The 27,422-nt window shown below is 45.5% G+C and overlaps 1 protein-coding gene across 3 annotated transcripts in view; it reads right to left on the bottom strand.

Moving 5' to 3' along the window:
• Positions 1–9,455: 9,455 nt before the first annotated feature.
• COMMD1 (copper metabolism domain containing 1) overlaps positions 9,456–27,422 on the bottom strand; it is a 90,024-nt gene continuing 72,057 nt past the window's right edge. For 2 of the 3 annotated variants that reach the window (XM_075496782.1, XM_075496786.1), the window contains exon 3: positions 9,456–9,613. In XM_075496782.1, the coding sequence (XP_075352897.1) occupies positions 9,506–9,613 (108 nt within the window). In that variant the 3' untranslated portion in view covers positions 9,456–9,505. Of the gene's footprint in view, positions 9,614–26,014; positions 26,070–27,422 lie in introns of all 3 variants that reach the window. The other variant, XM_075496784.1, reaches the window with a different exon arrangement.

Here is a 27,422-nt window from a genome sequence, read left to right as displayed (position 1 = left end):
GATGGCGGAGATGCAAGTGGTATGTTCAGCTTTGGCAAAACCACTCAGGTTGAAGAGATTGGCATGTCCATCCATGTCCCCCAGAGCACCACTTTTTTTCTGGAGAGTTGCAGCTTGCTCTTGCAGGCAAAGCACGGCAGAATAGCGATGGCGGAAAGAAACTCACCTGGGCTAGGTTGTGTGCTGTCATTTGCAAGCTGTGGGCAGAGCTGCATTGTGCACGTATTGATTCACATTTGACAAGAATAATTAATCCCTGAGCTGCTTAGATTAAAGTCAGTGTTTGCCTACTCTAGAAGGACATACCTGCCTTTTTCAGACAAAGGCTGCGGTAACTAATAGCTTTTTCCTCCCTGTGAGGCTCCTTTTCCTTGCAGACAGAAGGCACAGCACTACAGAGTGCAGGCAAGAGGATGGAGAAGAACCCATGTGAATTTCAACCTCTATACCAGCAGAAACTGGACAACAATTATTTTGCAAACAATAAAAAAGAGCCCGCTATGTACAAAACATCTTTTTTGTGTCCCAGAAATGTGATCCCCTTGCACTTCTTCTTACCTCTGTTCAGAGGCATCCCACAGTGTTTTGCAGCAAGACCTGAAGAGCTGCAAAACTGAAAACAGCCAGGCAGCAGAGGCTGCAGCTGAGTCTCTTCGAAGGTGAGAAAACTGTTTACACTTAGGAAAAAATGTACTGGACGGAGTTCAGCTGAACCGCTTCCATTTTGTTTTTATTTTTTAGCAGATTTTTAAGCACCAGCAAAACCCCAGCTGTGGGACAACCAGCAGTCCTCAGGTGTAACTTAGATTTTTTAAACCATCTTGACTTTGGGCATGTCCTGGAATAGGCTCTGCTATGTAATTTCCTTCGGACTCTTGCGGTGCCAGCTTGGGGAAGGTGACTCCTACTCCTGTATCTGGAAGACTGCTGATATCCAAGCTGGCTGTTTCTGGGTGGCAAAGAAAACTAAGCCAACACCATGCACGGGAGGTTTTTCAAGACACTCCCAACAGTTTGGCAAAGCGCTTGCAGCCGCCACCGGAGTGAAATCCCACTCAGCCCACGCGGGTTGCAGACCAGTGGTGGGAGCACAGCAAGTGTTTCGCCACCAGGGCGTGGGACTGGCACTCCTCACTGAGGGCTCCTCCTTTGCGCGACATGTCAGAAGGGTCTCCAAAACCAGGGTGGGGAGAGTGGCCTTGTCTCAGGGTGGGCAGCGGTGGCTGGCTCCTAGGGCTGCAGGGCGGGACCTAGCTGGGCTGTTTGAAAGCTCCCTCCGAGGCACTCGTTGGGCCTTATCCAGAGGGAGATGCAGGGCATCCTCATTTTTGTGCCAGCTCTCTGGGGACCCCAGCAGGACAGCAGTTACAAACCCTGGTTTTGGCCCTGCTGCTCCCTGCATCCTCTGTGCTGGTCCCTGGGTGGAGGCACCCATCCAGCACATTAGGTACACAGCTCACAGAGCACCCAGGGGCCTCACTCCCAGCTGGGAAGCTCCTGCCCTGCACCATCCGGCTGCTGATGGCTTCTCAAAGGTGCCCGGGGCTCGTCTGATTTCCCCCAGGCCACATGGATCCTCTGCAACCTTTTTACATGTATTTATACTTGTAAAAGCCACCTCAGAGGCCACAGGCCATTTGCCATGTTGCATTGCTCAGTTACACACACCCATTACCACCGGGACCTCATTGCAATGAGCGGAGGCCAGCGGTACTACCCAGGGTGCAGGATGTGTCCCCCGGCGTATCAGAATTACAATATATCAAAGAAGGAGATCAGAAAGCTTTTATCTTGTTATTGTAGGATCTGCAGATAAACTTCAGAAATAAAAAACAGGGTGAAGGGAAATGAAATAATCCATGTATCTAGTTTTAATATCCAGCCTCATACCTATGGCTTACTGAAAAATGACCTGGAGGGAAGATACCTCCCACATTAGGGACTGAGATCAGCAACATAATCAGAGTAAATGAAAGGTTTTCTTCATGCCACTTGATGGAGAAATCCCTCTGACATGGATGTACTCACTATAAAGAAATAAAACTTCAGAAATGAGCATGCAGCACAGATGAGATCTAGCCTCGTAAATTAGTAAACCACTGCCCCATGTACAAAATCGCTGCAGGTTTTGTGCCTGATCCTGTAGATATTTAACCTCCCCCATGTAAATAGTCCTCTGAAGTTAATGGAGCTGGACTAATTTGCAATGGCTGGGGATTAAGCCGCTGGGGTTAAGCATTTCTGCCAGCTCTGATTGCAGCACATTGTAGTTACAGGGCTGTAGGATGACTCAGAAATGTTCCTGCTCTGGAAAAGAAACATCCGCGGCCATTACACAGTGTCACCAGTGGCCCCGTGGTGCAGCCCAGGTATGAGCACTCTCCCTTCGCAGACTGTGTCCTCGGACAGAGAAACCCCCCTCCCACCCTGCAGAGGAGGGTGCAGACATTTTGTCGGACACTGCAATGTAAAGCTCATTTCTCTCTTTCATTCTCACTGTGGACATGCCAATGTTTTCCAGAGACCATTTCATTACTATTATGCTGCTTGCAAGCATCTTAATTTAAATCACATTATAGATGCACCAAGGCAAAATGATCTATCCACAGCCTAAATAATAAACTGGAGTGAAAACATCCTTGGGCTGCGAGAGGCTAGAACAAGCACTAATTGAAATGTATAAACTTACATAACATTATTTATAGTAAGGAGCCCGATTGTCAAAGGCCCTGAGAGAGCTGGAACATGGGAATGTTTGTTCTCCCCGCAAAGAAAAATTAATTATGTAAGTTTATAAATTTCAGTTGCTTTGTTTGCTCATCTCCTGATGTGCCTAAGGACTGGTTGAAAGGTATTTATGGTTCCTGGCCACTGCTTCTTGATGGCTTTTTTTAACCTTGTACTTCTGCATGCCATTGCCTCACAGGATCTTGGAGCAGGGGATTAGCTTTACGCACTGTGTTCCTCAGCTGTAGAAAAATGCAGATTTATCCTGAGGTTCTGCAGTAGCAAATTTATTTTAGGGCATGCCTGGAGGAGGCCAGGGCTCACCAAGCCACCAGCTATTTTGTGGAGGGTGGTGGGGCAGCTGCCGTGTTTTGGGAGCACAGGGAGAGCCCTGAGCCACTCACAGGCGGCTGGGATCAAACGGACACCTCTCTGCTTGAGCCTGCCACCTCCTCCTGACGTGGCTTTGCTTATTTTCTTCTTTCGCTGCCAAGAACAGAGATGCCATGAAGACTCTAATGCTCTACGTGGTTTGATTTGCAAGGTGGGAAAAGTGCCACTTATTACTAAAATGCACTATATCATATAATTTCCTGGTAATGCTGTATTCGGTCAGGGCTGCCAACTGGCCAGAAAGCTCAGGAAATATGGCAGAGAAATTACGTATCATCAAACCCAAATGATGAATGTTTCCTCCCAGGCTCCACTCAGAAGCACTATGGCTTTGGGCTTTGTGCTGCAATTACTGTTTTTCCCCCCATCCATCCCTGTAAAACGTCACTCCTCAAGGGTCTGAGACACTCACTGGCATCCAAAAATGCCATTTATTCAATTACCTGGTTTTACATATTCTCCAATACCATCTCATTACGAAAGCTAATGGCTGAGTGTCGGAGTTTCAGTGCGGCCGGCTGCTAAGTGAATTAAAATGCAAGCTCCAGGTCACCTGCACTCAGGGGAGATAAGAAACAAGAAAATGTCTTCAGAGAAATATTTCATACCTCCCTGTTGGTCGATGTCCTCTGACAGTGCTGCATTTCAGGGACCTCCCCTGGGGTCCTGCTTGCTGTGATAATGCTAAGGGCCACCTGCAAAATGCCCTGGGGCCAAACGCCGCAGGCAGGCTCTCTGTCTCCAGCTGCCCCAGCTGCCTCCCTCCAACATGCTTTCAAACCCATTTTCCTGCAATTTCTTGCATTTAAAGATCTGCCTTGCTACCACCAGAAGGAAGGAGGAAGGGCAAGGCATTTGGGGATTTTAGCATGGGGATGATCAACCCCATTATGTCTGGGAGGAAAGCTTCATAGCACCAGCCTCTACCACCCTTGGATTTTGTGCTTGGAAAACAAGCTCAGGTGATATCCCAAAATAATCCTAATCAAGCAGTACTGGCAGTTCAGAGGTGGATTTGCACTGGGTGAGGTTGTAGCTGCATCCCCTTGCCACCCTTTCATGTGAGGTGACACATGGTGTCCTCTGGGGACTCCGGTGGCCCCGGGGATCACCCATGGGAATCATGTTACTGGGAAAAGGCACTTCTGTTAGTTTATGTGCATCTCTTTTGAGGAAAGGGGGACTTATCCACAGCTTTGGCAAGGCTTGGCTAAACCAGGGGGACCTTTATGGCTAGAAACAGCTTTATTTTGCTGCACTGAGGGAAGAAAGCATCGATGGGGATGGCTGCCTGTGTCTCCCTACGCCGTCACCTTTACCTCCCGACACGGCGAGGGAGGCCCAGAAGCACAGTCTGGCCTCCATGTTGGATTAAATGGTAATGGTATCCCAAGTCCTGCTTCCCCGGGACTTGGGAATAATTTAAGAGGTGAATTTTAACAGTCCCAGCTCCAAGGCAAGGAGTCATTGTCTATTTTTCCAGTTGCAAGCCACATGAAACATAATGTCATCAGTGGCTGCTGCAAAGGACCGTTGCACTCCCCTCGCCCAGCCATCACCGTGTGGTACCACATTCTTAAAAAGGCTCCCTCTGTCCCTGGCACGAACTGAGCACCTTTTTGTAAATATTTGGAATAAATGAATAAACTGTTGAAATTCCCCAGGAGGGGAAGGAAACATTTCTGCGAGCAATGTGGGGCAAGCGTGAATCATCAGGTGAAACTTCTCAGAGACTTGTGCATCTACAAATGGTCAGTAAATATCTAAATCAGGAAATCTCCTCAGAAAGGTGGTAAGCGATTTATTTTATCAATAGATATCAAAGAACTGACATACAGAAAAGAAAATCTCTCAAAATATCAACCAGTTTATCAAAAAGTTAAAGCACAATAAAATGTGGAGGTCATGGACTCCAGCGAAAACCCTCCCATGAAACACAATAAAAGCACAAACGTTAATTCTGATATTTATGCTTGCAAAAAGGACCTGTAAGAAAGAAAAATAAAGAAATGTAAAATAAAATGAGACTAAGTAACATGAACAATGGGAAAGTAAATCAACACCAATATAAAATAAGTATGCCTCATCATCTGCTGCTTTCCGTGGCCCAAAGCTTTATGAAATACAGCGCTTGCTTGGCTTGGATTTGGAAAAACATGGTGTGTCTAAACTATTATTTTTTAAAAATACAGATATGCCTAGAAAAATACGCTAAAAATTCAGCAGTTCTGGGAATACGCAGACCAAGAAAAAAGAAAATTGCGCTAAGAGGAATTGTCTTGCCAAGCAGAGAGCGAGTGCAGGGCTTGCCAATTGTGTAATGTGTGATTGCAGGCGACAGCACTTGCAGATATTTTAGGGAGCACCAGATCATAAATGAGTGGCAACTTGGAGGAATACTCAGAAAACAAGAAGCGATTGCATGAATAAATTGCAGGGCATTTTAGCAGTGCAAAAGGTGACATCTGAGGAAGAACTAGCTGAAGGTTGCAACAACATGTGGCTTCTGCTTGTGAGTCTTTGGTAAGAAGGAGCAGAGCTTGGTATGGGCTGCACATCTGGAGTTGCACATCTGGAGTAATCACATACATGGTGCCAGAGCTGCAGCAGCAGCCCTCGCTCACTGTGGGGCAAATCCACCGTGGCTTCAGTGAGCCGTCACTCAGGAAAGTGCCAGCAAAAGCGGGACTGGAGGAAATTGCTGGTGCTGCTGGGTGCTGTCCCCTGCCTGGGCAGCATCAACCTGGCTGCTCCCTGCCCTGCCTCCGCCAACATGATGCAGGTTAAAATAAATATCCAGGCTTTGATCGAAACCAAGCCTGCCCCAGCCCGGCAGCACACGGCAGTCCCACTCACAAGTGGTTTTTAGTTGTTAGTAAACCAGGAAGGATGGAGATTGGGCAGATCACAGGCAGCTGTACCTGCAGGGGGGAAGGTATGAAGGGGAGTTTTCTGAGGTTAAGGACATTGGAGTGTCACATGAATTGTGTCCCAGCTTCTTCCCTGGCTGCTTTTGAGGACTGGGTAGGGAAACCTCTCCTGGGTGGGACTCGGGCAGGGGCCCTCCTTCAGCCCTTCCTCCTGCTGCTTCCCTGTCTCCCTCGCTTTCCTCCTCTGGCTGTGCTTGGCTGCTCCTGTCCTTGCTGTAAATATACAAACTGCCCAGCAGGCTTGACTGGTGGCTCAGGGCACACTGCCACGTGGCTGCTCCCCTGGGGAGGGAGGAAGAGGAGGAGGAGGAGGTGTTGGACCTGGTGTCACACTGCTGGCATGGCTCAGCACGCAGGCACAGGAGCTGGTGCCATGGCAGGCAGCAGTGGTCTCCAAAACAGGATGAGGCCCCTATGGCCAACAGGGCTGTGCTGGGATGTCTGCTTCGACAGACCCACGCAGGAGGCCAGCATCCATGCATGGCCCCAGCCACAGTGGGAGCTGCCTGGCCACGTGTTCAGGCTGAGTCTGGTTTACATCTGGGCTTTGGGGAAGGAATTTGAAATCTCTCCTGAAGCGCATAAGCAGCAGTTTTCATTTGCCAATACCACAGGGATATTTAGCGGGACCATTGATAGCTAGTAACACCCATGAATTCCAATAAAAAGCCATGGGTACTTGTGCCCTTCACTCAAGGAAGCAAAGCAGAGCAGCATCGGAGGCCTCTTCTCCACTAAGTTCAGCCAGAGTGGCCAATAGGTTGAAAACTCTGTAGCGAGGGACAGACGAATGGACACACACATAAACCATCCCAGTAGGAAGGCATGGTCCTGCTCAAGGGGGACAATCTGTTCTCCGTGCCTCAGTAGCAGCTGGGCATTACAGCAGTCTGGGGAAGCGCAGCATCCTCTTTGCCTGCCCATGTCAAACCTCGTGAAGCAGAAACGATGTTGCTGCCCAGTGACAATCCTGTGCCCTTACCAAAGGCCAGGCAGAGTGTGGTCCTCAAAACACTCAGCTTTATTTTTTCCAGTTTTGCATGGTAGTTTACAAACATCCACCAAGAAGAAAATCAGGATCATTAGATATTCAGGGGAGGGAGGATTAGGAAGAGCGAGAAGCAGCCACCCATTAAAACGTGCCCCTTTTTAACTTCTCGCCTCTACTAGGAAAGTATCCAATTATTTCTTAAATGACCCCGGTATTTTTTGCCTCAGCCTCCTTGCCTGGTTAGCCACTTCACATATTTATTATTCTTTGCATAAAATAATACTTCCTGACATCTGTTCCCAGTTTGTTTCTCTTTAATTTCCATTTATAGCACATTTTCCTATCCTCTGACCATGTTAAAATAAAACAATAAGTACGTTTGACATGGTGCAAGTTACTTGAGATCATGATCCTTCCCTGTCCTTGATTTTATTTTTTTTTTTAAATATGCTCTAAACCACAGAAAAATATTTTAATGAACTTTGATGAAAAAGGAAGTGGAAAGCTCAGACAATCGGCAGCCACTCAGCATTTCACACCCGCACCGGCAGCTGGTTAGCTGGGGACTGGCCTGAGGATAGGTTGGTGGTTACAGTCCAGTTCCACTCTGACAAGTATCCGCTGGAGGCAGATGGGGAAAGCGAAGGGCTTTCCATGAGATGGAGGGGAGAACCAGGTGGCCGTAAGAGATGAGGTAGCAGTGGGACAGGCATGGGAAAGGAAACATTAATTCCCAATGCAGTGATACAAATTGGCTTAGGTAATGCTTTCCCTTCTGACCAGGCAGATGGGAAAAGGTGCCCTTCCCTTGCTCTGAAGAGAGAGTTTGCTTCCAAGTACAATCTGGCAACTCCACAAGCAATAAATTCACAAGAAGAAGCAACGAGGAGTACTTTAGTTATAGCACAAGAACATTTTATGTTGTCATCTACAAGCCCTCAATATAATTTTAGCTCAGGAGGAGGTTGCTTATGAAGCTAAAATAAAATGGAAAGAATCAATGTAGCCTCCAACCAAATGTGTGTGCACACCTTCCATTAAGTAACAAGGCAGAACAGTGAGCCCGTGTCATCTCCAGCTTGTCCATCAACATTTTATGGACTATCAGGCAGTTCTCTGGTAGGGACTACCATGCTCCATACAAGTGTTAGCCTGCTCAGAAGAGCCCCTCCAGGTCCTCCTGCACTGACAATCCAGCAAGTGTGGTTATACATCCTGCTGTGACAAGGCTGAAAAGGTTGCACCCCTGAACAGAAACATCTGAAACCGAAAACATTTCTGCTCGCTTTAGCTGGAAGGATAGAGGTTGCTCTGCAGTTTGGCGTTACGGCAGAGAGTTGTGGGTGCCCATGACAGCCAAGAGCCACAGCAACCCGGGCAGTTCAGATCGTGGTGCCCTGTACTTGCCTCTGGAAGCTTTCTTCACACAACTATTTTATCAACAGGGCTTAAACCTGCAAGGTTGCCAAGGACATTTTCCTCTTACCCGAATTCCAAGCTGAACATGCACACACTAGAAACCCTGGGTTTAACCTGGGGCTTTTTGAGGTCAAGACAAACATCATGACAAACAGGACTAGGAGCAGCCAAGTTAAACTGTGCCCTTACAAAGCACCATCCTCTCAAACACATCGTGCAGCTCAGTGCCAGGGCTGCACCACTACAGCTCGAGAGCCGAAAGGCTGGTAAGAGTGGCTGGCCTTTGGTGAAGGAGGTCAGAAATGGCTTTGAAGGCTCGCCAGCAGGTCGCTGGATCAGGCGCTCAGCACATGCCGGAGGGCTGCTCCTTTTGGGAAACCAGCATCATCTCCCACCACCCAAGAGATGCTCCCCTGATTGTCCCCTGACTCCCCATGGCATTGGGTAGGTGTGACTGAAGGAGCCAGCAAGGTTGGCCACCTCACACCTTGGGAACCATTTAGTCCTCAGCAGCATAGAGGCTCACAATTACAGAGATGTACATTTGTGTCTCTGCTCCCTGAACTCGCTGCATTTCATCTGCTGTCCCAGGCTTTAAGCTCTAAGCAGCCAGAGTTCATGCAGGTGGATTTGTCCTACATAGCCCATGGTTTGGAAGGATAAGCATGAGTCCCCCCCAGTCTGCCTGTTCCTTCTGCTCATTTCTCCCCTGCCACAACTGGCCAATTTACCTTTGCTGTTCATCCAGCAGAGTATTTACAGCATCTGGAAGACTAAAAAATTGATTAGGGGGAAAAAGAGAAAAGCTACACTAAACTCGAAGGCTTGAATTTGCACAGCTTTATGCGAACAACGCTACCACCGCCTTGGAGAACAGGCCTGGAGGATGGGTCACAGAAAGCTTCACAGTGCAACTTAGCCCATACTTGGTGTTGTACAGTTATAATGGGGACTTAACAATCATTACCTATTTTATGTGCAGAAATGGGAATTATGACAAAGTACGAGGGTTATTTGTTTTCTGAATTGCAATCTATTTATTTGGTTAAGTGGTCTGAGTCAACAAAGTCATACTCTCCTCTATTTCCGAGAGTTTCTTCAGCATCTGGCTCACCTTGGCCTCATCAAACTCCAAACAGAGAAACTCCGATTCCTACAAAAGAAAAGTGCAAGAACAATAGTTGAGAAAGATGATGTTTTTTCAGGCATACAACGGAGGCAGGATAGCGAGTTCTGGTTTCCTGACTATTTATGTCCCGTGTCTCCTTTTTTCCTGGTACCACTTAACTTCAGTAGACCCAGAGGCTGGCTACATACCTACCAAGCAAGAGCAGTACATGCCGGAAGGCCAGCCAGCAGCTGCCAAAGAGGACATAGGAAGGCTGAGCTCTGCCCACCCTTTCTTTCAATGTAGGCATCAGTTTGGGTCTCTCCTTAGCTGCAGAATTTTGCAAAACTTGTAGAAATTTAATTATATCTGAGACTTCCACCTTTCTTTCCAATCTGGTGATCCCCAAAGCTGTCGCTGCAGACGCCAGGAACTGCAAAGCGGTTGGAGCCACTGCACAAAGCTCGTCACATACGAAAAACAGATTTTATACAGGGGAAAACAAGAATCCAAAACACAGTCTTGTACAGGACATTCCAGTCTGGAAATTCAGGAGAGTTTTATATTCTCTTACACACGGGCTCTAGTGTCAATATAAACTTAGAAGGAAGTTAAGAAGCAGCACTGATTTGCTCTGAAAAGTCCTGTCACAGAATCACAGAATCACAGAATCGTTGGAAAAGACCTTTAAGATCATCAAGTCCAACTGTAAATCTGACACAACCAAGACCACCACTAAACCATGTCCCTAAGCACCTCATCCAAACGTCTTTTAAATACCTCCAGGGATGGCGACTCAACCATTTCCCTGGGCAGCCTGTTCCAATGCTGGACAACCCTTTCAGTGAAGTAAAATTTCCTAATATCCAGTCTAAACCTCCCCCGGTGCAACTTGAGGCCATTTCCTCTCCTCCTATCACTTGTTACCTGGGAGAAGAGACCGACCCCCACCTCTCTACAACCTCCTTTCAGGTAGTTGTAGAGAGCAATAAGGTCTCCCCTCAGCCTCCTATTCTCCAGGCTAAACAGTCCCAGCTCCCTCAGCCGCTCCTCATAAGACTTCTGCTCCAGACCCTTCACCAGCTTCATTGCCCTTCTCTGGACACGCTCCAGCACCTCAATGTCTCCCTTGTAGTGAAGGGCCCAAAACTGAACACAGTATTCGAGGTGCGGCCTCACCAGTGCCGAGTACAGGGGCACGATCACTTCTCTGGTCCTGCTAGCCACACTATTTCTGATATAAGCCAGGATGCCATTGGCATTCTTGGCCACCTGGGCACACTGCTGGCTCATATTCAGGTGGCTGTCAACCAAAACACCCAGGTCCTTCTCTGCTGGGCAGCTTTCCAGCCACTCTTCCTCAAGCCTGTAGCGTTGCATGGGGTTGTTGTGACCCAAGTGCAGGACCTTGCACTTGGCCTTGTTGAACCTCATACAATTGGCCTCAGCCCATTGATCCAGCCTGTCCAGATCCCTCTGCAGAGCCTTCCTACCCTCAAGCAGATCAACACTCCCGCACAACTTGGTGTCGTCTGCAAACTTACTGAGGGTGCACTCGATCCCCTGTCCAGATCATTGATAAAGACATTAAACAGGACTGGCCCCAACACAGAGCCCTGGGGGACACAAAAAGTAGTTATTCTCTGACAAGATGGATATTGGGATATAGTAAAAGGATCTTGTCAAAGGCCCAGAAAATAAAGACTATATATAAAAAAATAAAGAATATATCTGTGTATATATCTCTCTATATATAAAAAGTTCAAATTATATGGAACTCATTAATAAACACCAATGTGAAAAGGCCTCCTGAGATCTCCAGTCCATTAGCCTTACCTACTGGTATGTCTATAGTTACTAAGTACTTCCTACAGTGAGTATGGCAGAAGGAACATTTGAGATTGCCGGGAGCGTGACTGCGTACTAAAGGTCATTCCAGGTGAAGCACCATCAGTGATAGAGAAACAAATTGAAAATGTTTGAAGACGAAAGTGCAGCCAGTATGGAGGGAGGTTTCCTTACGAGACATTGGAATAGTTTTAGCAATCAGAATCACTGTATATCCACTGAATTTCTATCTGTAACACAGACCCTCTGGTGCTTATAAAAGCAGAAGGGCATCTCCAGGTCTCATCTGTTTTCTATCAGACTAAAATTTCTATCATTATTTCAAAATATGTTTTTTCCATACAGTTAGCATCTCTCCAAAACACTGCAACTTCATCCTTTGTGTTTATGCAATTAATAGTTAATATACAAGGATAAAATCACTAGACAAATTAAACCCATCAACTTCTACTAACCACATTTTAGGACTGTTACAAGCGTTTTCCCCCAGGCATCAGGAATAGTTTTACCTTTTACCCTCTCTCGTTCTCCCAAGGATTCATGGATTGTTTCATTTTTTTGTAAGAACCAAACCAGCAAGAGAGATATGAACCAAAATGCTGACAGAGGCAGCAAGGGGATCATTTTGTGTGCAATTATCACAAAAGCCACTGCCAGAAGAATGCTAACAGGAAAGAAATGAGGTGCCAGAAGTCAGTGATCAGGAAGCTGAGCATGTGGAAGTGCATGAAATGTTGTGCCCTGACATCAGTCACATGGAGAACTACCACAGTTCAAGGCAGAAATCAAAATGGTGATTTAAACCTTAAAACTTGAAAACTTATTGAGGAATTTGACAGCTTAACTCCATTTGGTAGTGGGCTTTCTTGTATTTTCCTGTCTGATTAGGAGTGCGCTGAAAAAAATCTAGGTCGGACACCTCAAAAAGATGTGTTTGCAGGAGATTGCATAAGAAAGCCTGAACAAAACCCTGAAATATCTCTCTGTACATTCCTTGAATAGGAAGCACTGGAGAAGTCAAATCTCAAGCAATCCATTAGTTAAACCCTTAGGCTTTGCGAAGCATTGTGCTGAAACCAGATCACAGACCCTCGCTGAAGTAAACCATTTGCCACTGAAATGAGCAGAAACAGGCAGTGTCAGCCCAACTGGTGCAACTGCTGCAAATTGGGACTGCAAAGCCAATGCCTCTTCAGCTCCCTCAGATAAATACCCCCAGTTTTAGCATCCTTGTTTTCCCAGACCTGACTGGTAAAAAGTTTTGAGCTCACTTTCACAGAAGAGCTACTGCAGAAGCAGAAGCTTTTCTCACCAACCTAAAATCATCCCAATATCTGTAACATGTTACAAGTCTTGTTTCACAGACAACATCTGAAAACAGCTCTTCTCTCCATAACCTGACTTCTCTTTCTTCAACACGTGTATCATGGCCATGGGCTGATTTTTATCTTGAACTTTTTGGGACTGAGTGGCGGCGCCACGCTACACAGCCTTGGGTCATAGTCCTCAACAGGATGAACTCCAAGGCCAAACTCCTGTTGACTTCTGTGGCTTTCCAGCCACAGCTGTGCACCTCAAGTCATGTGAGCCCATCAACATACTTCCCCAGGCCAGGGTCTGCCCATGGAGCCTTGAAGATCTGCATAAACCAATTTTATGGCTTAATCACATGGTGAGTGTGAGCGGACAGGAGAAGACCAAAGGTCCCAGCTCTGGTGGAGATGTTTTTGCATAAGCCTAAGGCATAAAGAGGCTTTTTTTTCTTCTTCTTCAGGTTTTGTTAGTTAAAAGGAATGTAAATTGAGCAAAAGGACACTCTTGAATTACACTAAGACTCTGCATGCTACTTTATACAAGTGTAAGTGTACTCATAAAGCATACTTTTATCTATAAAGCAGCTAAAACTTTCCTATGTGGATTGGACGGTATTTATATAGTTATCACACTCTTACATGGACCAACCTAAAACCTGACCGAGAGGGCTGTAAATCAGGCTGCTCAGAATCGGGCTTTAGTTTTATTTAATGCTTCGTTAGTTTATATCCTCAACAAAGTTCCAAAGAAGGAGAAAAAAGGAAGAAAAAAGAAGATGGAGCTGTGAAATTAAAACTTCCCATTGCTCCCCTAAGATGTCCTCCAGGAGCAGGACAAATCTGGTGTCTCTGCTCCTTCTCAGCAAGAAACAAGGCATCACTTTTGATACTTCTTATTGTTATAGAAATTTTCAGCCCACTTGGATCTCTTGTAGTTAAGCAAACCCAAAATGGAATGAGTTGTTCATTAAAAATAAACCCAAAAGCTAACAAACAAGAACATCAACAGGCTACCAAACACTCACTTATACAAAGCCACCAAACACGCAATGACAGCACCATGAGCCCCTTCACTGGATGGGGACCTCTGTGGTGAATGTTTCATACCCAAAGCATGAGTTGCGGTGCCTCGAAGCCCTGAAGCACGGCACACTTGCCTACCAGACCAAAATCTGGACTTAGCTGAGCTCTTCACAGAGATGAATGTAGTCTTTGGAAAAAGATGTGTGTATGCACAACGCACGGGGTCATCAGAGCATGTCCGGTTCCATTAGAGCAATGGAAACAGCACATGCATCCCCACCTTCAGGTTGGAAAGCGAAGCTCAATGCTCTCAGAAAGGTGTGGGAATGGACGTCCATGTCCTGCGACCCTCTTGGTTTTCTCCCCACATGCTTTCCCACCCCTCCTCCCATTTCCCTCCTGAGCCTGGGCTATATAAAGGAGCTGCAAAACAAACATGCAAGAAACACAGACTCCCCCCAGCCATGAATTAAGTCTTCTAGGTTTTTTTCTTTTTCAGGAACAAGAGAGCACTGCAAAAATATTTATATGAGAGAGTGAGAGAAGCACAACTTTCTGTATCTCAGTAACTACACTTAAAAAAACATGCGTTTTTAGAAAACCAATCCTCACACATGCAAAACTTAAAAAAATACAATTGTTCTCTATTGCATCAGTTTGACCAGCTACTTAAAATGGTTCCCAGCAACTTTGATACATCTAGTATTTTTAAGTTTTAGCCATTATATTGGAAAAACAAAATAAACCCCTCTGAATTCATGTATCATTTTATTCATACTCATTTCCACTTGATTCAGAGACCTCCTACAACACTCAGCATTCAGGGAACTTGGTCACTGGCAGGACTGCAACGTAAGTTGGCGGTAAATTTGCTTTGGATCATGAAGTGTCTTGACTAAGGCTTGTTCCACGGGCCAGGGTGGTGGCTTGGGGCATCTCCTAACGCAGAAGTGAGGAATTCAGCTTTGTTAGCAAACGGTGGTTGCGAGAGAGCGCTGGTACGTGTACAGTCAGTGGGGTACCATGCCTCACGCTCGCTGGCCCAAGGACAGTGAAGGTTCCTAAATGCAAATATTTGCCTACCCAGGTGGAAACACCTCAGACAAAGCTTTGAGAGAGGGAAGGAGAACCCCCTGCCAAGGGGTAGGAAATAAAAATTGCTCAGCAACTGAACAAAGACACCAAGGTGTTGATGACAGCCTTAACGACTCACAACCCAGGTGAGTTCAGAGGACCAGGGGCTTTCTTCCATTAAATCAGAGAAGTGCTGCCAAGCAGAGAGCTGGCTGGCTACCAGGATAGCAGGTCTCCACAGTTCACCAGAGGTGTGATGTGCAAGCAGAGAGAAAGCCAACTCCATCTTCACACAAGGAGTGCTCTATGGCGTTCAAGGAACTGAGACAGATAGAAATGCAGGGTTTGTCTGGTTAGATACTACGTCATATAAAAAGCAGTTGCATTTTAAAACCCTACGCAAAGAGAATACAGGCGATGCTGTGTGCCCATCCTCATGTCCGTGGATTTCAGACATGCCCGGAGCAAGCGCAGGGTCTACATCCCATGGGAACAAGGTCACTCACAGCTCCTTGATTTGGGGTCCCAGAGGCCACCGGGCTATGTGTGCCACTACCAAGAGGGACCCGCAGGAGGAGAACTGCTTCAGATCATGTGGAAGTAGAAGAGCAGAGACACCATGAACTGGGACCCACGGACCTTGTCCTGAGTGACCCGGAGGGAAGAAGAAACCTCAAAAACACCCCATGATGGCAGCCACCAGCCAACATGCCAGGCCCATGCATAAAAGACTTCTCAACTTGATGTGGTTCTTGTAAGATCATTAACGGCTCTTTGTAAAGGAATTATCCAATTTTGAATTACCAGGAAAGCAAACTCTTTAGACAGTGAAAAAGCATCAGCTTCTGATGCTTGTGTGGAAACGCAGCCAGCCAGCCAGCCAGGTACAGACATGGACTCCTGTACCCACACAGCTGCTTCCTGGAGCAATGGAAGTATTGTGGGTTTTTAGGTCTTATCCTTTTGGTACAGGCAACACAGTCATTTGCTCCACAGAGGTTGGGATTCAATGTAATTTCATTGCTCTGGAAGATATTTTATTCTCCTGGCTTAGGTTTTGCATTAGATTAGGATGATCTAAAGATTTAGCTGCCCCTTGCATAAGTAAAAACCAAATCTGTAATGTCACCAGAAACCCAACTTCCCTTCAAACATCCTGGTACCTTTCATTGTGATTAAGATCCACATTAATTTTCAGCATTCCCAATTTTTTTGGTCAACAAAGACATTAAGTGGTTTTGGAAAGGACTAGCTGATAAAGCAGTTTTACATCCACAGTTTGCATTTGCTTGCTAGCAAGGAAACCTTGTTATCCTTATTAACGGTTTTTGATACTGCGGTAAGCAAAGTGCTTTACTTAGGGAGGGTTTTTTCTTAATTAAAAGAATTGTGGAAGTCAGAATTTCAATAAAAGTTATTAACAAAAGTAGTGGCGTTTGGAAGTGTTGCCTTTTCTTTGGGCCAAAGCCCAACCATTCAGTGATATGTGATTAAAATAAAAAGTAACTTGTTTCTCCACTTCTCAATGGGACGTGTGAAAGGGTGAATCAAAGAAATTTCTAGCATAACATTTCCTATAGAAACGATTTTTGCTGCTTTTTAACAACTTCTGAGTTCCTCATGGCTAAGCAATAAATAACAATTCTTTACTACTCCATGTCACTTTCCTTTCCAGATCACTGAATATTCTGCAGCCAAGCAAGTCTCCTAGCTCCTCCTCTTTCCTATCAGGAAAAACACCATGTATATTTTACATAAGTAATTAAGTGCATCACTAGTAAATAAAGACTCAAGAGTCATGACTGTCAAACCTCTCAGTGTTTCATGTTAGCCTGAGTAGTAAAAACAGTGGGGAATACCTCCAAAATGATATAGTATTCTACCGTAATATGCCAGGAGACAAGCACATACAGTTTTCCACCTGAACAGCTGTCCTGGTCTCCTCTGCAGAAGAGGTGGTAGGCCAGCCATCTGCAGATTGCATCTGGCTCACGTGCTGCAAGGCAACCCACGCTGCTCTGCGGTAGGATGCGTGCAGCAGCTTGGCAGGAGCCTGGGAAGTGTACCCAGCTGCAGGTACCCTCCTGCTGCAAAATTAGGTGCCAGGCATCTTGCTCAGACAGGGTTATTCTTTGTAGCACGAAAAAGTACTGAAATATATAGAAGGACAAGCTGCCTTTGGAGGATTTCAGGCATACTTTTATGTCTGAATAATATATGTCTTATATTCAGAAGAAACACAAGGATATATAAAGCCACATACATTACAAGCCCACCAGACATCTTCTTTCAAACAGAATTATCTCTGTGAACACGTATCCAAAAAACACCTTTGACTTTTATTCTAAGTGCGCTACAGAAATTGCAGGCTTTGCTTACATCAAAGCAGCAGGGCTAGGGTTAAATCAGCGATGTATTAACACCAGATGAATATCTTACAATTCACAATACAAGCAAATTAGGTTGCAAACAGAAAAGCTGGTGGGGTGTAAATAAAACAATCCCAGAGAAAGCTGCTCGGTGCGGTGCGGTACAGTACAAGGAGCCGGTCACTAAGACGTCATGCAAGCTTGAATTTGCGGTCAGCTTGCATCACATGGGAGCGAGCACGACAGCAAACATGCATGGGAATTCAAAGCACACTCATCTACTACAGCAACACCCACAAGCAGAAACAAACATCATTTTGTTTCCAAGGCATTAGTTAAACAGAAAAAATACTGATTTCAGAGTAAATCTATAGCCTACCTTTTTTTTTTTTTTTTTTTTTTTTAATTTTTGCGACCAAGTATTAAGACATTGCTTATCTGGAGTAAAAGAAAACATATGCACGGGCTTCGATGTAACCCACTTCAGCAGCATGAGTTAGGATCGCCAAAGAATCTTCTGGTTTATCTGAAAATGTCAACTCTCCCACTTCCTCCAAATTTGCTAATTCTATTTAAATACTATTTTAGTAAAACACCTGCAGGGACTACCCTGTAAGTAATATCCCAAGTCACAAGTATAATAGTACTTCAATAGGAAAATCAATAATCACCAACTACCTTATCAGCTCCCATTTTATACCTTACTACCCTTACAGAGAAGTACTGATGCTCCCTCTGGGTGCTCTTTCCTCCGTGCTGGCTCAGCACCAGAGCAGATTTTGCCTGTGCCAGTATGGTCCAGATTCCCATTCTCAAAACCAAGAATTGCACATTCTCAGTTACCCCTTTTTTTATTTCTTAATCACTAAAAGATTGTAATTGTAGTTGAAAAGAAAGCATCTGGAAATAGCCAGTGAGGAATCCTAGAGAACTGGCAAAGGGGTAGTGCAGACCTGACAGTAATAACTGCACCTTAACTTTACAAATAAAAAAATACACAAACCAGTGAAAGTTCTTTAGACCTTTTTTAAGCAGTGCTCCGTCAGGGTCACTTGGCTAGTTTTTAAGTTGATAGATTTAAAGTACAAGGTGGCTTCGGTCATTCCTCGACAAGCCAGCGCTGCTGGGAGCAGGGGGAGCGGAGGTGGCTCTAGAGCAGCGACAGCAAGCTGTCTGTGGAGGCCACTGGCCCCAGTGTTAAAAGGAAGATGGCAAATAGCTCCAGTCATGCCAGTGCCCCCACCACTGTCGGAAGGTATTAATAGCATGCTCCACGTTAGAGTTATTTCTCTAACAAGGAGAGAAACAATAAGATACTACCTTCAGTCGTTAGCTGGACCTGCTTAGAGGCTTGCATGATAAAGAAATGCAAATCTTAATTAAAAAAAAGAAAAAAAAAAGGAAAAAAAAAGAAAAAAAAGGAAAAAAAAAGAAAAAAAAAAGGAAAAAAATTCCAAACACCCTCCCTCATCCCTAAAAAGACAAGAGAAAATAAATTAAAAATCCCAACATAACCTAACATTCAAACTAGAAATTAGACACATTTTAAAACAGTGCAAGGATGTATTTTGCTTGGAAAAGGCACATCTAAAAGTCATTTTTGCAATGATGCTGTCAAGCTCTATCGCAGAAGCCTCCCTTCATCGTAGACTGCTCTTACTTACTCATTACAGTACAATTTGCTATTGTACTGTCTGATGGCAGAAAAGAAATAAACCCTGATAAAATAACCCTGACAAACTCACCTCAGCATTATTATTATTATTCGCTTCCAAACCTTTCTTTGGAGGGCCTCTCCTTGGCACCTGGTGCACACAACTCAAACGAGACTCACCCTGGTGTTGCTGGCAGGCCCTGAAGGGCTGCCTGGTTAAGAGGTATTGGGTTTTGTTCTACTACATGTCAAAATACACAACAAGCTACGCTTGATCTTCTTGCAGACCATCAGGGTGGAAGATCCTCCCAGCACAGAGCACTTCCCTGGTGCTCCAGCTTTGTTTCTCCAAGGAATAGTTGCTCATGCCATTCCTAGCAGGACTGGGGGGAGAGGGACACAGAAATTACCTGCATAATTCATGCTTAAAAAAAAAAAAAAAAAGGATCATGCGTAAGTTACCATGACAATGTTCTTGAAAGTGGGAAAAGAAGACCCCAAAAGAAGAAAAATATTAGATTTGAGCTTATTTTTACTTCTTCAAGAATCAGGGCAATACCACACTGAACTGGGTTATTCACACTAAGTGGAAATACTTTGTGTCAGATGTTTATGAGAGCGATTTATTTTTGCTGCTTAGACTCTCAGATTAGCAACACCTGATAAGTGGTAAAAAGTAAAAAAAACCTGGGCTGCCACAAACCAATGCTGGGCAATAAAAAGTACGAGGTGCTGCATCAAATCTCCTATCACACTGCATCAATCGTGATCCCACTGCAAACTTCAGAAGTTATTTTTAGATTCATTAATATTCTGCAAGATACACTGGGGCATAAGATAATGACAGCAAAGTCTAGATAATTCCAGGAAAATTGGAATGGATGGCAATCCATTGACTTCATATGACCACATTTCTGACAATACTAAATTCATTATTTTTAATTCAATTCAGAGTTATTTTTGCAACAAACCTAGAATCATTGCCTTCAAAAACTCTAAGGTAAAGTGCAATTCATTTCCATAATAGTGTATAAAATAAAGCACAAATATTTGTAACGGAAAGTGCCTTCTAATTCTTCTATGTTGTTTTGGTCTTACATGAACCAAGAATCTCTTAAGCGAATTATTATTACATCCACGTAAGAAAAAAAAAAGTTAAACTGCTTGCAGATTTTTTAATACTTTTAATGTAACATCAAGCCTGTAATATCACAGATTAAATAGATAAAGGATTGTAGAAATTGTAATAATTCCAGAAGCATAAGACTAGGTCTCTGATACCACATGGCAAATGTAATGTCATTGCTTTTACGATATCAGCCTACTGAAAATATTCCATCTAATATTTTATACCTTATGTGAAAGATGAGTATTTGTGGCTGTAGAGATGCACATGCTTTAACCTGCTGGTCTTTGAGCCTTTTGGAAGCACAGGTTTCTTTTCAGAAAGTGTTACAAGCAAAAAAACCCCAAACCGTATTTTAATCAGTATAACTAATTAGAAGGAAGTGTACACTGAAGTTCTTATACATTTCACATCATAAAGAATTAATAAGAAAAAAGACAAGTTAATACTTTTATGCAAGCTTTATATACTTTCTATATGGTTATGCTGTTTTCAAACTGGTGATATTAACCTGCATTGGTTTCTGTAAGCCTTCCAACTTCCTCTCTTTCTGATTTCTTAAAAAATGCCACTTTGATTTTTATGCATTTCTTTTTTTGAGCTGTTGTAACCTTATGTATTCCCCATATCCGGCCCAGAGAGCAGCATCCTGTCCTGTGTGCTCCCCCCATACAAACTGTGTATTACAGGGGTTACTTATCCATGCTTCCACTTAGAAACATTATACCACAATGCGTAAATACAAACATTGACAATGAACAAATGGTGGACGTCTAACACGGGTAATTACCCTGTGTTTGTGATTAGTGATCTCCTATTTCTTTTCATTATTGAAAGAGTGCTCAGTCATAACCGCTGTGTTCCAGACGCCACTAGGACACTGCTCGTTCATTATTGATGTCGATTACCCCAAACCCTCAGTTGTTTTGGAGAAAACACCATGAATGTCTTTCCCACGAGGGCAAGACACATTCAAATACCCCAAATGCTGAGCCATTTCATATTAGAACTTGCTGTGGCCAGAAAGGAAATCTTATAAAAGCCACAGTTCTTCTGGTACCAACACAATTCAGAAAAAAAGACCTGGTTATGTTGACAAAGCAAATTTCACTCTCATTTACCGATGACTCTTTGCAAAATTACACCTGTAACTTCTTATGTGGGCTTACCTGATTGATTGCCACTTGCTAAGCTTGCTTACCTGGTTCCTCCAACACGCTTTTACAACGTCTTCAAGTAGTTGAGACTGGAGTTACCTCATAAAATGCCTTTCCAAATCTGCTGCGGTCATTGGCCATGACAAGAGGTTAACAGAATGGAAAACCCTCTATGGCTCTCCCTCACTGAAGAGTGACGTATGTTTAAATATATATAATGTACATAGTATTTTGGCCTCCTGTCTGTTCATAGTTGAAGTCGCTAATTATAAGACTGTGAATCTGATAGGGAATTCCCAGTGATTTCTCCAACCCTGTAGTCAAGCAGCTTCATAAATGTGGAGTGATTGAAATGCGTTAATAATAATTGTTTAAAAATAGCCTGGTTTGTCCTCCCGAGTCCCGCATGCCAACACTGAGCACCAATTCTAAGCTTGCAAAGTCAATCATCCCCATGAAGCTGCATCGGCTTCATTTCAGCACTTGGTAAACAGGCAAAGAGATGCAGAAACTAAAATCCCTCCAGTGTAGCCACAGTTTGATATATCCCATTTTTCAGAAACCTGCAGTGTTTTTCATAGTGCTCCATACCTTTTCAGCACAGCTCTGACCACCTGTGGTTGTAAGCATATGGGTCTTTGCAGATTTACCTGCATCTGCCTCGGGCACCCAGAAAATGGGGAACATCTCACTGGGAAACGACCCTGAAGTGCTCAGCTGTGGCCAGCTTCGCCAAGTCTCACACCAGGGCTCTGTGGACTGAAATAAGCTGGGAGGTCGCGTTTCACTGTCTTACACATGAGGTTGTCTCTTACCTTCTCGCAATGCCCTGTGTCCTACCCATGGGTAGCCTGTTTGTCGGCCTGCACCCAGAGCCAGGTACCTACAGCAGCGCCCAGAGAATCCAGAGGCTGCACTTCCACTCTGGAATGTGCTCGATTTCAGGCAAAATCCTCCAGGAACTGAGCTGCTGGACAAAATCTCTATCAAGGATGCACAAATAAGATTTTCAGAGCCTCCTAACTTAAGGCAATTTTTTTTTTCATAAGGGCACCAAGAGGCCCTTATGACCAAGAGACCCAAGAGACCTTGCTATAAGCCTTGAGCTTACTATTTCCATGCTTTTTTTCCAAAAAAACCATTATGGCATTTCCTATATGAAAAAATATTTAAGGAGAAACTCCCAGAACATTTTTCCCTCCTAGTCTTGATCTTGGAGATGGACAAACCAGTTTGGGGAAGGATTCAGCCTGGCAAAGGAAATACTGACCATGTATGTTGGTCAAAGCTGAAGGCCACCAAATATAGGGTTGGGTAATCCTAATTAAAGGCACTGCCATCACTGTTGCCTTCTTTAGATGGGAATGGAGTTGTGGCAAGAGAACAAAAAGTGCTATGATCTAACTCCTGGTGCAGAAATAAAAAGTGAGACATCTCTGTATCTAAACTGATTTTAAAAAAGTAATGCAAAAATAACCTTCCCCAACTCCTCTCTGCCCCTATGGACACTATTTTGACACAGAAAGCACATCAAGACTGTTTTCAGTTGAACCCACGCATCTCTGAAAGCACAGCTGAGCTCAAGAGTTCTTTCAAACCCTAAAACAACAAGTGTGGAATGTTTAATCTTTAACAGGGGCATTTTTCTCCTGCTAATTGACCAGCTTGAAGTAAATAGGTGTAACAGAATCACAGAATCACAGAATCATATAGGTTGGAAAAGACCTTTAAGATCATAGAGTCCAACCGTAAACCTAACACTGCCAAGACCACCACTACACCATGTCCCTAAGCACCTCATCCAAACGTCTTTTAAATACCTCCAGGGATGGCGACCCAACCACTTCCCTGGGCAGCCTGTTCCAATGCTGGACAACCCTTTCAGTGAAGTAAAATTTCCCAATATCCAGTCTAAACCTCCCGTGGCTCAGCTTGAGGCCATTTCCTCTTGTCCTGTCACTAGTTACCTGGGAGAAGAGACCGACCCCCACCTCTCTACAACCTCCTTTCAGGTAGTTGTAGAGAGCAATAAGGTCTCCCCTCAGCCTCCTTTTCTCCAGGCTAAACAATCCCAGCTCCCTCAGCCGCTCCTCATAAGACTTCTGCTCCAGACCCTTCACCAGCTTTGTTGCCCTTCTCTGGACACGCTCCAGCACCTCAATGTCTCCCTTGTAGTGAAGGGCCCAAAACTGAACACAGTATTTGAGGTGCGGCCTCACCAGTGCCGAGTACGGGGGCATGAACACTTCCCTAGTCCTGCTGGCCACGCTATTTTTGATACAAGCCAGGATGCCATTGGCTTTCTTGGCCACCTGGGCACACTGCTGGCTCATATTCAGGCGGCTGTCAACCAACACCCCCAGGTCCTTCTGCCAGGCAGCTTTCCAGCCACTCTTCCCCAAGCCTGTAGTGTTGCATGGGGGTGCTGTGGCCCAAGTGCAGGACCTTGCACTTGGCCTTGTTAAACCTCATACAATTGACCTCGGCCCATCGATCCAGCCTGTCGAGGTCCCTCTGCAGAGCCTGCCTGCCCTCCAGCAGATCAACACTCCCACACAACTTGGTGTCATCTGCAAACTTGCTGAGAGTGCACTCGATCCCTTCATCCAGATCATTGATAAAGACGTTAAACAGAACTGGCCCCAACACAGAGCCCTGGGGAACACCGCTTGTGACTGGCCGCCAACCGGAGTAAACTCCATTCACCACCACTCTTTGGGCCCGGCCGTCCAGCCAGTTCTTTACCCAGTGAAGAGTACACCCGTCCAAGCCATGAGCAGCCAGTTTCTCCAGGAGAATGCTGTGGGAAACCGTGTCAAAGGCTTTACTGAAGCCTAGATAGACAACATCCACAGCCTTTCCCTCATCCACTAGGCAGGTCACCTTGTCGTAGAAGGAGATCAGGTTGGTCAAGCAGGACCTGCCTTTCCTGAACCCATGCTGGCTGGGCTTGATCCCTTGGTTATTCTCTGCATGCCGTGTGATAGCACTCAGGATGATCTGCTCCATCAGCTTCCCCGGCACCGAGGTCAGGCTGACAGGCCTGTAGTTCCCCGGGTCCTCCTTCCGGCCCTTCTTGAAGATGGGCGTCACATTTGCTAATCTCCAGTCAGCAGGGACTTCCCCAGTTAGCCAGGACTGCTGGTAAATGATGGAAAGGGGCTTGGTGAGCACTTCTGCCAGCTCCTTCAGTACTCTCGGGTGGATCTCATCAGGCCCCATAGACTTGTGAGGGTCTAAGTGGTGCAGCAGGTCACTGACCATTTCCCCCTGGATTATGGGGGCTGCATTCTGGTCCCCCTCCCTATCTTCCAACTCCAGGGGCTGGGTACCCAGAGAACAGTCGGCCCTGCTATTAAAGACTGAGACAAAGAAGGCATTAAGTACCTCAGCCTTTTCCTCATCCTTGGTCACTGTGTTCCCTCCCCCGTCTACTAGGGGCTGGAGATTCTCCTTGGCTCTCCTTTTGCTGCTAATGTATTTGAAGAAATGTTTTTTGTTGTCTTTTATAGCAGCAGCCAGACTGAGCTCTAGCTCAGCTTTGGCCCTTCTAATTTTCTCCATGCACAGCCTCGCTACACCTTTGTAGTCCTCCTGAGTTGCCCGCCCCTTCTTCCAGAGGTCGTAGACTCTCCTCTTTTTCCTGAGTTCGAGCCAGAGATCTCTAGTCAGCCAGGCCGGTCTTCTTCCCCGCTGGCTCGTCTTTCGGCACCTGGGGACAGCCCACTCTTGTGCCTTTAGCACTTCCTCCTTAAAGAATGCCCAGCCTTCCTGGACCCCTTTGCCCGTTAGGGCTGCCTCCCAGGGGACTCTCTCGAACAGTCTCCTAAACAGGCCGAAGTCTGCCCTCCGGAAGTCTAAGGTGGCAGTTTTGCTGACCCCCCTCGCCGCTTCTCCACGTGTCAAAAACTCTATCATTTCGTGATCACCCTGCCCAAGACAGCCTCCAACCATCACATCGCTCACAAGTCCTTCTCTGTTCGTGAACAAGAGGTCCAGTGGGGCACCTTCCCTAGTTGGCTCCCTCACCAGCTGTGTCAGGCAGTTATCTGCCACACGCTCTAGGAACCTCCTAGACTGTTTCCTCTCTGCTGTACTGTATTGCCAGCAGACATCCGGCAGGTTGAAGTCCCCCACAAGAACAAGGGCTAGCGATCGTGAGGCTTCTCCCAGCTGCTTATAGAATAGTTCATCTGTCTCCTCATCCTGGTTGGGGGGTCTGTAACAGACTGCCACCACAATATCTGCCTTGTTGGCCTTCCCCCTGATTCTCACCCATAGACACTCCACCCTATCATCACCATCATCGATCTCTAAACTATCCAGACACTCCCTGACATACAGGGCTACCCCACCACCTCTCCTGCCCCGCCTATCCCTCCTGAAGAGTTTATAGGCATCCATCGCTGCACTCCAGTTGTGCGAGTCACCCCAACATGTTTCCGTTATGGCCACCATATCATAGTTTTCCTGATGTACAATGGCCTCCAACTCCTCCTGCTTGTTACCCATGCTGCGTGCATTGGTGTAGAGGCACTTCAGCTGGGCTGTCACCCATGTCTCCTTCATAGAAGAACACCCCTTGCGTGCTTTGAGGCGTTTCCCTGGCGTTTCCCTCTTGGCTCCCGTTGCCTCAGTATCCCCTAGCTCAGCTCCGTTCAACTTCGGCTGTGCCCCGGCGTACCCCGCACATCTCGGGGACACAGGCCGAGTGCCCTCGCTGGCACCCGCTCCTTCTAACCGTGGCACGTTGCCCCTCAGCTTCTCTCGGGCAAGCCTGATATTATCCCCCCCCCCCCTTCGAGTCTAGTTTAAAGCTCTATCAATGAGCCCCGCAAGTTCCTGAGCGAAGATTCTCAGCATGCAAAATAAATCACTTTACCTGCTTAGTCCGCTGACACTTTCTTGGTGACGCTGGTATGCAACTCTGGTTGGGTCTCGAGCCCAGTTGTTATGTAGAAGAAGGTGTAAACAAGCAGAGAGTTAAAATCACCAACAAAGAAATGCATTTGCATTTCTTCTACTATTTGCACAAATTTTGTTTCCATTAGGCAAGCTTAAAAGACCTCTGCACCTTAAAAGTGCACATGGGTTGCAGAGATTTATATTATTTCGTGTGCATATTAGGGAGAAAGCCCTGCTCTTCCCCTGTCCTACAGGCATGGCCATTTCCTCCTTACAACATGAGGAAAGAGGCAATAGAAGTCTAGAGAGCCAGGACTCTTCAAGGTTGAGGCTTTTTAAGGGAGAATTTAGGGAGAATTTATTTAGGGGCTTGTTGTCAACTTTTGGAAATCATAGAATCATAGAATAGTTGGGGTTGGAAGGGACCTTTAGAGGTCATCTAGTCCAACCCCCCTGCAATGAGCAGGGACATCTTCGACTCGATGAGGTTGCTCAGAGCCCCGTCCAACCTGACCTTGAATGTTTCCAGGGATGGGGCATCTACCACCTCCCTGGGCAACCTGCTCCAGTGTTTCAACACCCTCATTGTAAAAAATTTCTTCCTTACTTCTAGTCTGAATCTACCCTCATAGACCAGTCATCACTGGTCTAACACCCATTTGGAAGATGGTACATAAAACCTTGACATGGAATCATGTTAATTCTGTAACAAACGCGGTTGCCAGTCCCCAGTCACCCTAAAAGTGTAAATTAGACTGGAAGTTTCACATTATTTTTCCTCCTTTAGAAGAAAGCTTTTGGGGATCCTATGCAATTCCAGTGTCTGTCATAGGATGCAATCTTAGGGAAATAGAGGCTGAAATATTATGTTTAACATTTGTTTGTACCTTGCTCCATGTGAATGCCCTAGTGCATGCCTATGGATATCTGGCAGGGCTTAAGAGGTTTTAAAAGAAAAAAAAATACAGTGATACCTGCAAGTGTCACCAAACTGTACACAGAAGCGTATAAAGACAGCATTAAAAAAAAGATTTAAATTACCTTTGTATCACTGTGAGATTTAAATCAACAGATGTACTTAAAAACTAAAGGAAATACACTCTATTTCTGGCAGGGTATCAGGTTCTCATCTTACTTCTTAATCACATTTTTCTCCAGCTCATCTCAGCTCCCCCACCACTGGTAGTCCTTCTACTGCCGGTGCTCACAAGGGTACCAGAGACTAGAAAGCTCCATCATCATTTATTCGAGCTTTGCCATGTCAGCAATAAACTAACGAAGAGTCTCTCAGTGGAACCGCTGCAAGGTGATGTACTTTCCTCTGAAAGTCCCCTGCAGGGGACCTTAAAGGGTAAATGTCCTTCCTCAATTATTATCGCTGCGTT

This window comes from Mycteria americana, chromosome 3, assembly GCF_035582795.1.
Source record: "Mycteria americana isolate JAX WOST 10 ecotype Jacksonville Zoo and Gardens chromosome 3, USCA_MyAme_1.0, whole genome shotgun sequence".
In the NCBI taxonomy this organism is placed as follows: domain Eukaryota; kingdom Metazoa; phylum Chordata; class Aves; order Ciconiiformes; family Ciconiidae; genus Mycteria; species Mycteria americana.
This window is presented reverse-complemented; position numbering and strand designations above follow the sequence as displayed.